We start from the raw sequence: 12254 nt of genomic DNA on the forward strand, positions 1-12254 counted from the left end.
TGTTGCTCTCATTGTGAAGGGTGATAGGTTTAATTTGAACTAATGCTCAAAGAATGACTTTGAGAGGGAACAAATGAAAAACATTTCTTATGCTTCAGTTGTTCGAAGCCTCATGTATGCTCAAGTGTGCACAAGGCCTGACATTGCTTTTGCAGTTGGAATGTTAGGAAGATATTATAGTAACCCAAGTATTGACCACTGGAGAGTTGCTAAGAAAGTGATGAGGTGCCTTCAGGAGACCAAAGATTACATGCTTATGTATAGACAGACAAACAATCTAGATGTGATTGGTTATTCAGACTCAGACTTTGCTTACTATGTTGACTCTTGCAAATCAACATCTGGGTACATTTTTATGATGGCGGGTGGAGCTATTTCGTGGAGGAGTGTTACGCAAAATTTGACTGCTACTTCTACCATGGAAGCTGATTTTGTCTCTTGTTTTGAGGCTACATCACATGGTGTATGACTTAAGAGTTTCATTTCTGGACTGAAGATAGTTGATACTATTTCAAGGCATTTGAGAATTTTCTGCAATAACTCAGTTGTTGTCTTTATGGCTAAGAATAACAAAAGTGGAAATCGAAGTAAGCACATCGACATTAAGTACTTAGTCATTAGAGAAAGAGTAAAAAAAAAAAAAAAAAGTGGTCATTGAGCATATAAGCACTCACTTGATGGTCATTGATCCTTTAACTAAGGACATGTCATCGTTTAAATTTAAGGATCATGTTGAAAGAATGAGACTTGGTTCCACTTTATAATTATATACATACAAGTTAAAATTGAAACTTGTATATTGTGATATTTTCTCATATTCAGGTGTTCATTGATTTATTTGAGAAAAATTATGTTTTTGACCAAAAATAAGCATTGGATTTATTTATTACGTTTTATTAACACTTTGAGTATACTGCTTAGGAAATTGAACATATTGCAATACATGAATGATATTACTCGTTATAAGATGAACTATCACTATGATTCATATATTCATTTCTTAAAAAGATTGAGCTAGCATTGAATTATTTTAATCATTAAGTCAAAACGTTTGGACCAAGTGGGGGGAATGTAATAATTTGGTCTGTACGTTTTGGAAAATGAAATGCTCCATCAGTTTTGGAATTGAGAAACTAAATATTGAATGACTACTGATAGGTGATAATGACCACTAATGGGTGTTAATGACTACTAATGAGTGATCATGGCTACTAAATGTATTCTTGATTGTAGAATGTCTATATATAACACATGTATTTCCAATTTCATTTGATACACCTTCTAGAGAGAGTGAGAGCTTGAAAGAATCAAAATAAGACAACTCTTTCATGACAATGACTGGAGGTATAATTTAATTTTTATTTTTTCATATTTTGTTAATGACCTATGTTTCATTTTATAGTTTGTAATATAATAGGTTAAAAATTTTAGTCGATCATAATTAATATGCACTAATGATCTAACTGAACGAACTTGTGAATCTGAATGAGTAACTTTGACAAGTTTTTTGAGTAAAGTGGTATGCATGTTACCATCCTTTTAGATTTCTTAAAAGTATAACATAATTCTTTCATAATTTTTTTAAGTAGTATAAGATCTATAAGTTATTAATTTTTTAAAATTATTTAATTTATACCTATTCATCCAATTCACAATTTCAAAAAGTGATTCGATTATCTAATGTGTCAATAATCAATAACTACGTACTTTGAGTATTGATTCACAATGATGATTATAGGTATAATTAATTATTTATATTTTCACTTAATTATAATTACTCAAATATAATATTTTTACACTTTACAATGAGATTTTAATAACAACATCAAATAATACATAACTTTCTAAAATTGGTCTAATGATGGAGAATTTCAATATCTTATACAAGTTTTTAGACTCTAACCGTGTTGTTTCTATTGTAAAAGAAAACAGACAAACAAGTTAACAAAACCATCAAATAATAAATTAATTAATTATTAATGTGTACTATAAATAAGTAGATGAAAGAACGTACACATGATGTACAACTAAAGTTTATATATATATATATATATATATATATATATATATATATACTGTAAGTTGACATTATTTGTTTTTTCTAAAAAAGAAAAGAAAAGAAAAACATTGTTATTATTATGGACGCGCTTTCCATGTCGAAGAAGAAAGCCTTCCGACTTCCGTCACCATTTTCTAAGTCAATTTAATAGATGAGATTGTTGATATATATTATGGCTGACCTTGTGTGTCGTGATACTATAAGCGCTTGGAAATATTGCCTTCAACTTAATTACATAAAGGCAGATTAAATAATCAAGTTAGATTAGAAGTTTACATAGGACCTTCCTAAAGTGTTTTTTGATCAAGTTGGATTCTAAATTATATATGCATGGAACGCAAAAAAGGGTTCTGATCTTGCGTGTTTATTCAAAAATGTTTTAAACCACTAGACTTTGTTATTCAAAATCAGTTCACAGTTCACAGAACCCGAAATATTCAACTTTAGAAAAGAAACGCCTACCAAAAACAAAGGAAATTGGACTATAATATACCACCTGCGGTTTACGTATATAGTAAGACCAAAGGCTGTGTTATAAATACGACTCCAAATCTTTGCTTCCAATCCAATCTCACAAGTCCTTCTCTTCATCGCATTGGTCACTATCTCGTAATTACTTCCTATATATATTTCTCTCCTATCTTTGTGCCTTAGAAGAATATTTGCCATGGAGTTCGGTTTTAGGCACCAACTTGGGCTTGTTTGTGTGATATTGCTGTTCCCTGCACTATGTAACTGCCAGGAATATTTCACCAAATCAAGAGCAACCTATTATGGTACCCCTGATGGCTTCGGGACTCCAAGTATGTGCTTGTAAAAATTACTTCTGAAAGATATATGCATGCCTTTTCATTTAGAATGCTTTTTATTTAGAAGTAAAATGTGTAGTATCACATAACAAATTGGAATTGGCATTATTTATATATTTCAGCGGGAGCTTGTGGCTTTGGCGAATTTGGAAGGTTGATGGATGGGTATGGTGGAAGAGTCGCTGGGGTGTCAGGGCTATGGAGGAATGGAGCTGGCTGTGGTACATGTTATCAGGTACTAATTTTTTCCCTTATTTTCTTTTCAACAATTAGTTTTCTTTTTCTTCAATTTATCTCACGTGTATCACACTTGCCAATGAAACAAAATATTCATGTAGGTACCAACAAGTATTTGATTATGAGTAAGTGGTAGGAATTCAATCCCCTCCAATAAAAATAACCTATTAAGATTATTTTGGCACAACAAACGACACTAATGTCATGATATAAAAAAAACAAAATATTTATGTATACTACCAAGGATTTTGCACCAATTATGTATTAATACTCAATTAACTAATTAATCTATAAAGTATATATATGATGATGATGATAATGATTCAGGTAAAGTGCCTAATGCCAAAATTATGCGATGTGAATGGAGTAACGCTGGTGGCAACAGACTACGGTCAGGGAGACAGAACAGACTTCATCATGAGCCCAAGCGCCTTCTCAAGATTGGGAGTTAATAAAATTGCATCCGAAGAGATTAAGAAAAAAGGCACAGTGGATATTGAATTCAAAAGGGTTCCCTGTAAATACACCGGAAATGTCTTGTTTCATGTCCAGCAAACTAGCAGCAACCCTGGTTACTTGGCTGTCGTCATTCTCAATGTAAACGGAAAATACGACGTCACTGCTGTTGAAATGTGGCAGGTACGTAAACATATACTATATCCTTTTTATAAGAAACAATCAATGTATAACTTATTTCTTATAAATAGAATTAAAGGAGTAATATTTGGTCGTGCTCATGCATGCAATTTTCAACGTAACAATTTCTAAATTATCAGATAGAAACTTGCAACTTTGTTATGCATATATATTATTGGCTTTCCTTATAGATTAGTTAATTCGTTTAATTTTACTTGAGAGCGTTTCCGTTCAATTATTTGTCTCCTTATTGTTTAGTTGCATTGAATATGGTTATTGAAATGTTGTGCAGAAGAGTCAACAACGATGGGTCCCACTACGCAGGTCCTATGGGGCAGTGTTTGACTTTGCTAACCCACCCAGTGGTGAAATCCTCTTGAGGTTTAAAGTGGGTTCTAATTGGAAGCTGCCGAAGATCCCTATCCCTGCTTATTGGAAGCCTGGTGCTACTTATGACACCAAAGTTCAGGTTTATTAGAAAGATAAAAAAGCACGAATGCTGGGATCCCAACAACATATTACAATGAAATAAGCTCTAGTATTATTACTCTGTTTGTTTGAAATAAGCACATGAATTTGCACATCAAAGTTCATCTCTTTGAATGTAATTAGTATTACTCTCCTACTTTCCCCTATAAAATTACATGCAATATGAATAAAGTAAAAGTGGTTGCTGTCTTTTTTTCTTCTTTCAATTTTAGTGAAATGCTTGAAGTTGTTAATCAAATTGATAGTAACGGCATATGACAATGGGCAAATGACCATATTTCTGAGAGACAACTATGTTTGAATAGGAAAAAAAATTCTTGAGATACATTTAACGTCAAAAATCACATATTTCTTGTCTTATGACCCAACTAATTACACAATAATTTTACGCTGTAAGTATGCAACGTAATCCTAATTTCCGTAAAATTTTCTACGAAAACATACACCTAATCCATAATAAAATAAAATCAAACTTCATTTGTCGAGACATTGTGTGGTTCAAAGATGAGCCATTATTTGACTAAATAATTTTCAATTGAATATTTGAAGAAAAAACTTTGATTTTAAAAAAATTACTACAAATTTGAGTATCTCATCAAGTTGTATTATGATAATTTTGATCGAAGAAAATTAAACAAAATAAACAAGAAAAAAGAGAATTAATCTAGTGAAAAAGGATTCTAGTTCTTTCATAAGTATACCTAGTACCTTGCCTGCAGTAAAGAGGGCAATTTGTATCAATTGACATGCCAAACTGTGCAGCTAATTAATATTTAATCTGAGTTGTGATGCAACAAGCACATGCACTCCACTTGACTAACAAAACATAAAACAAAATAACGTCACCTAAGATCATTCCCTACAAAAGTAAATCCTGAGAACCCCCATCCCCACCCCGCAAAGAAAAAGCAAATTCTTTTGGGCTCACCAATTACAATTTAAACAAAGTCATCACAATGCGAAAAAAAGAACTTTGCTTCCTAACGAATGTGCTTGGAATGGAAGCACATCAAAGAGATGAATTTGCTTTTTATGCTTCTAGCATATATTGGTTGTGTGTAGGAGGGACAACCATAGGTTCGTGCACCTTAGATAAGTGATAGGAGGTATATAGAGTAATTTGTTACCAATATGGTTAAAATAAACCATTAAGTTAACAGAGTTATTTATGGGATTGGGGTGCAGTGTTATTCTGGATTCAGAATAGGGTTGAGTTATTTTGCCAAACCTGAAGGGAGTAAGAGGTATTTACCTATATGAAAGTTGACCGTTGGTATTTGATTGATAGGGACTTTATAGAAACTTTTAGAGCCTAAGTCATCATTCAAAACAAATCAATCATCACCCCCTTGCATATATATGGTCTGACCAAATAAGGCACTGAAAGGAAACATAGGCGGACTGTGGACAAGCCCCTTTCATTCCATTGACAAGCATGTCTAGGTTTATTACTATGCTTTGTGTCATATTTTGTTTTTTTTTTGTGAAAAAAAAATGTGATCATATGATTAACTTTGCGGTTTGACACTTCAATTTGAGCTTCTGATTTTTTTTTTTCTGATTGAATATCAACAAGTTGCTGTCATAATGGGCAGAAACCAACAATTTCTAATCAAGAAATTTTTGCTAAGTTTAAAACCACCCTGTCTATACTTGGTAATCCATACGGGCATCATTGTAGAGACTTATTAGGACATATAAGATGTTTTTCAAAGGAATAACTACTTATATATATTTCACCGTGCATTCTAGTAAATACAGGAAAAATATTTTCCAAGCCACTCAAATATTCTAAGGAATAGCTCAATTAATGGAGCAGAACCAAGCATTTTTTAATTAATAACTTTTTTTTATTCTAATAAGTTAATTAATTAACATAAACTTTCTAATAGTGTGTTTGTGTACCCATTAATTAGAAGTAGAACACGTACGTTCTAAAGCCATAATTACGAAGTACTAATTTGTTGTTGTGATCTTAACAAAAACATGCTATAATTATCCCGAACACATACCTGAAGTTAACAACAACAGGACAATTTTATTTGATTCATTATTACATGTAATCTTAAATGGGAAGTACATGAATATCCCTTTATTCTAGTCCCTTTCCACAATAGAACATTGAGTGACACCATATAAGAAACAAACTGAATATACTCTAGTGCCTATTATTTGTAATCTGTTCCTGGGATTCTTTCTATTTAAGCTGAACCTTGGTGGCATAAGTATTTCCAGGCTGCCAGTTACTGGGTATGACAATCATGGGGTCCACCCAATCAGACATGCCACTCACCCTAAACCTTAACCGGATTTCGCCACTTGGTGGGTTAGGAAAGTCAAACACTGCTCCATAGTTCCTGTTAAGTGACTTCCATTGTCCCATCTGCACCATTAACATCGTTCAAAGGTAATTAAATATAGACATATTATTTAATTTTTAAGATAGTCTATTATTTAAAAAATATTAATTATACATGTTTTATGATAAAATCATATCTTTAATAAACTATTCTTATTAAAAATTAGAATTATAAGTTCATTTATATATTTAGATAAGATGCTAATGGATAAGAATAAAAAATAACGTGGCACTCCTTGCACAAAGGTATGGGAGAGATGCAACCTTGCATATAAAAAAAAAAAAAAACTGTTCTGGATTCATATCCAACAGGACAGAAGAAACTAATCGAATAGCAGCACTCAAATAAAAGAGAGAAGATCTAGAATAGTGATAAACAGATAAACATTTTATCAGCATATTTTATTTCTCTTTTTTCATCATATTATAAATCCTATCATATACCTATATTTTTTTTCTCGGCCACTAGGTATTGGATATTCATAAAATATTTTTCAAAGATATATATTTACTCCTTCATTTGTGCCTTTATTTTATAGAAAAATTAAGCTATAATATTTTTATCATTTTTTAAACATATATAAAAAACTTTAAGCAATTTAAAAGGTGATATAAATACCTGATACAATTCAACAGCAGTGACGTCGTGTATTCCATTTACATTGAGAATGACCAAAGCAAAGTAACCAGGGTTGGTGCTAGTTTCCTTGATGTGGAACAAGACATTGCCGGTGTATGTGCATGGAACCCTTTTGTATTCAATATCCACTGTGCCGTATTTCTTAAGCTCTTCAGATGAATATTCATCACGTCCCAATTTCAAGAAGGCGCGTGGGCTCATGACAAAGTCTGTTCTGTCTCCATAACCTTGGTCTGTTGCCACCAGGTATGCTCCATTCGTATCACATAATTCTGGTACTAGGCACCTTACCTGAATCATCATCATCATAATCATCATTTATATTTGATAAATTAATAATACATAATTAGTGTAAATATTAGGCAATTTTTTTCTTCTTTCTTTTATATATTCTTAGAATATGAATTTTGATTCTAACTCAATGCTACCTAACTTACTAAGTTGTGAATTGAAAATTGTCTTTCACTTATATATTACATTTTGACTATATCATATATATAAATATTTTGCTTCATTGACGATGAAGCCTCGTTTTACTACTTTTATTAGAAACATTAATCGATTGTTTATTGAAAAGAAATTAATTAAGGAAAGAAAAGTAAGTACCTGATAACATGTTCCACAGCCAGCTCCATTCCTCCATAGATCAGACACCCCTGCGACTCTTCCATCATACCAATTCATCGCTCTTCCATATTCACCAAAGCCACAAGCTCCGGCTGAAATATAATACCAAATTGTTGTGTGATCAACTGATGTGTCACAGTGCACACTTTGTATCGAAAATGTAAAAGGCATCTTATTAGAAGAGAAGCATGCAGCATGCATATTTAACCGTAACTTCTTTGTATATATTTTGCTAGAATGTATATTCAGTTTCAAAATCTTAAGGTCACTAGTGAAGCATATATGCAAATGTGCGTCCTTCCCCATCCCAAAACATGGATCCTACTTCCTTAGCTTGCAAACAAATATTGTGTTGCAAAAATTCTAAAACACGGCCATCTAGTTATGAGAAATTATTAAGTAGTTATCTGTGATCATAATCAATAATATGTATTTAATTTTTTTAATTTTCGAGATGAAATTAATAACATTAAATTATATGTCATGTAGAGATTATAGTCATAATGGTCCAATTAGATAACCTAATAATTCCTTTTTATTTTTGGATAGATTGGGGTAAAAAAAAGAAGGTAAATAAATAAATATAATAAGTGATGTATACTGATAAAAACGAAAAAAGAGGCGTAAAAAGAAAATAAAGTAAAAACAATATATTACTACTAGAACTTATTGTGTTTGCTGTAAAAACAACTTATTTTCACAAGCACAAAAGATGGATATATACTTATTTTAGATACATAGATAGCTACTCATCCAAAAAGATAGATAGATAGCTAGAAGAGGAGGCTCACGTACTTGGAGTCCCATAGCCATCAGAGGTACCATAAAAGGTTGCTCTGGATTTAGTATATTCCTGGCAGAAACACAGTGCAGGAAAGAGCATTATGACACAAACAAGGCCAAGTTGGTGCTTAAAACTAAGCTCCATGTCTAAATGACAAATTAAATTCTCAGGTGAGAAGAGTAGGAAATTAAGAAACGAATAAAGTGTATGAAAATGAGATGAAAGAAGGCTTTATGAGATAGGAAACAAAGAGAGGGTCATGTATTTATAGTACAATTAATCTGAGGTCTAGATACATATAACAGCGTGATATATAGCCCACTTTAATTTTTCTCCACCTTGGCGTCTATAGTATATAGTATATGCTGGAGGATTGGAATAATGACGTGTACATATATCACCGGTCAGACTGGATAAAGGAGATAATTAAAGATCTTCATTACATATAAAAAAAATTATTAGTTAGGCTTAGCAGTCCATTTTTATAATTTTCTAATGTATCTTTTATTATTATTAGTTAGATTTATTTACTTAATTTACTGGTTAATTAAGAGATATTCATAAATGAAAAATGAGACCTATTAAAATTTATGACTTTCAATCATTTTTTTATTTTTTTAAGGAAGATTTTCAATAAATCTTTTGTTATAATATATGCCTAACTCGTTTTAACTGTTACATTTTAATGGGAAGATCGATTCATGCATGGTCCATGGACTTGCTGCTCCACTAGGTTCAGAATCTGGATAGAAATTTCTAATCAAAACGCCTAAACATACAGAAAATTTGTAATAAAATGATTATTATTACCCCCCTTTCCCTTAATTTTTTACTGGGCGTTGTTATTAAATTAAATATTTTAGGGTACAGAAATTCCCGGAAATATTTTTTTTACTGGTCCCGAAAATATTCTTAATGGCAAATTCTACATATTATTTATTTAACCTAAAGTAAAAAATAATTATATAAAGTATCTTTTATTTGACCTTTAAATAATGAAATTTTTTCTAAATAAACACAGGATTATGACACTAATCTGTATTTCATGTATAATACGAATATTTGGGCATGTTTTAATTAAGTTTGGATGGTTGAAAATGATTTTGACGTCGTCATTTGTTTTTTTTCTATATATAACTTGCTCCTTTTCAATTCATAATTACTCTATGTGAGAGTGCACGTATTGCCTCCTCCAGACCAGGACTATTTCATATATACCGAGTTAGGTAAATTTTATATTATACGCAATATCCTACTTGGTACCTTAAGAAAAAAATTTAATTGACCATGAGATATCTACAGCACGTGGTTCTGGTTGAATGATGTGAGGTTGATTTTCCGATTGTCCAAAATTGATCGACGAAGATTGGACTAGTGGATAACCTTGAAGAATGAATGGAAAACAATACACTCTTTAATATTTAAAAATTCCCTTTATAATAGTGTGCTACTATTTTGTAAAATTCTACTAAATCACATGAGTGCACTCTTTATTAATAAAGCCGTAGATGTTGAAAAGAAAAATAGGTATAATATATATATATATATATATATATATATATATATATATATATATATATATATAAGGTAAACTATTAGTATTATTATTTTAATAACCTTTGAACTGCCCCACTACACTACACGTATTAGTATTTGGGGTTTATTATTTTGGTAAACCTGGTCCAATGCTATTAATCGTCAAAGTTTCGTTTGTTGGGTCAAAATGAAGATAAATGTTTGCGACAAACTTCACAACACTTTTGTTATACTTTCTCTTATTCAGCCAAATTTATGTGAAATTTATTTATTAAATATATGTCAGTTATGATACAAAGGTAATGTGTATGTTTGTATGCATCGATCAAAGCCCCATTATTTTATTATTTAAATAACAGAATTTAAATTTGTAAGATTTTAAAATGACTATTGTATATGATTGTTTTTTATATGCACAAAGTTAATTTTGTTAGAAATATAAGTGGAAGAGATTTGAATCCACCATTTCTTCCTCCTCTTTTTTCTTTTATCTTTAAATTTCTTTTTCAACAATTAAATAAACCTTTTATTTATTTATTTATTTATTTATATATGATTGATTATTAATTTTTTCATGTCATAATCATAAATTAAAAAATACATACATACATATTTAGACAAATATCACGTCGTATCATCAGTAATTAAGTGATTGTAGAGATCATTTAAAAAAAATTATAGGAACTAAATCAAAAGAATATTTTTGGAGGATAGATTAAAATCAAACTTAACAATACTTATAGAGATTAAGAACATTATTTATTCATAATTATTTATATAACTTCACTTAATTATAATTTTTCTGCTAAATATTTTTATGGATGTATTGATGTATTTAACTGCGTTAAATACTCATAGATATTTGTACTTCAAGATAAAATTTAAATAAAAAAAGCATCAAATAATAAAAATAGATTAAATAAAATAGATAAGTGATCAAAACTTACACGAAACTACGGTTGATTATTATGCAAGGTTCCACACGCACGAAAATATCAACCGGGCAAGTTTAATTTGCTGTAATAACCCACAGATTCATTCATTTGAACGAACTGATCAACAAATTGTAATCGCTTAGGGCTTGATCAGGTCAAATAGAATCATCTAATTTTATAAAACGTAGAAACAGCCGGTGATGATAATGAAATGTCAACAAGACAAGTAATTATTATTATTATTATTATTATTATTATTTGAACATAGAAGAAGGACAGTGTTTGGAAAGGGTTTCCAAAACCTTTGTTTCAGATTTTAAAATGATAACCACTTGATAAGTCATAATTCTCCCTCTGCCTGTAAAAACTCTGTTTACATTTTTTTTTAAAATGAAAGATAAATTTTAAATAATAATAGTAACTTAATAAATTATTTTTAGTTTTCTTACCAATTTTAAAAATAAAAAAAACTTTCGGTTTATCTTAAATTGTAAGTAAATGTTGGATCCCTTATTTATGTACTAGTGTGTTGTCACTTTGGCAAATTTGTGTAATGTTGGATATTTTTTACAAAATTACTAGCTAAGTTAATGTCAATCAATCGATAAGTGTACCAATTTTATCAAATAGTAAAGATTAGACAGAAGATCCAGTATCAAGTTCATAGAAACTTTATTTTTACTTGCGTTGATGAATACCCAATTTGTAAACAAGAGAAGAGGAAGTATAATAGAAATAAGAAGAAAGAAAGAAATAGCAATTAAAAAAACAAGAATAATAAAATAAGCAAGATGAATGCAAAATATGACTTCAGAATACAATTATGTTGGGCTTACCCATAATGCAATATTAATATTTTTCTCTATTAACTGCTTTCCCAATTTTCACCTGCTAAGATACTCAACATCCCTCATGATGAAGAGCCTAATTTATGTATTTTCTCTCCCAAATCCCTTTGCAAAGATTGAATCATAAATTGCATTAAGTATGAAGATGTATGCAGAGGTACAACAAAGTCACTCTATCCCTAGCAATGCATTGTTGAGATGCATTTTCCCAATTCTTTAGACATTACCATTTCTCGGTGTATAGCCCCTGAAAACAAATGCATGGATGGCCAAATCACACAATAAAGATGAAGAG

At 30.5% G+C, this 12254-nt stretch overlaps 2 protein-coding genes across 2 annotated transcripts; one reads left to right on the forward strand and one right to left on the reverse strand.

Moving 5' to 3' along the window:
- Positions 1-2605: 2605 nt before the first annotated feature.
- Positions 2606-4418, forward strand: LOC100778424 (expansin-like B1). The gene is made up of 4 exons (XM_003549897.5): positions 2606-2862; positions 2991-3103; positions 3433-3744; positions 4034-4418. Exons 1-4 carry the CDS (start codon positions 2727-2729, stop codon positions 4217-4219), a joined length of 747 nt encoding a protein of 248 aa, XP_003549945.1. The 5' UTR covers positions 2606-2726; the 3' UTR covers positions 4220-4418.
- A 1830-nt stretch (positions 4419-6248) lies between these two features.
- LOC100778963 (expansin-like B1) lies at positions 6249-8947 on the reverse strand. Its single transcript, XM_003549898.4, has 4 exons — positions 8652-8947; positions 7836-7948; positions 7209-7520; positions 6249-6613 (listed from the first exon to the last, which is right to left on the reverse strand). The coding sequence occupies exons 1-4, from the start codon at positions 8782-8784 to the stop codon at positions 6428-6430; spliced, it is 744 nt and encodes a 247-aa protein (XP_003549946.1). The 5' UTR covers positions 8785-8947; the 3' UTR covers positions 6249-6427.
- Between the last annotated feature and the right edge of the window lie 3307 nt (positions 8948-12254).

This window comes from Glycine max, chromosome 17 (genome assembly GCF_000004515.6).
Source record: "Glycine max cultivar Williams 82 chromosome 17, Glycine_max_v4.0, whole genome shotgun sequence".
Classification (NCBI taxonomy): Eukaryota; Viridiplantae; Streptophyta; class Magnoliopsida; order Fabales; family Fabaceae; genus Glycine; species Glycine max.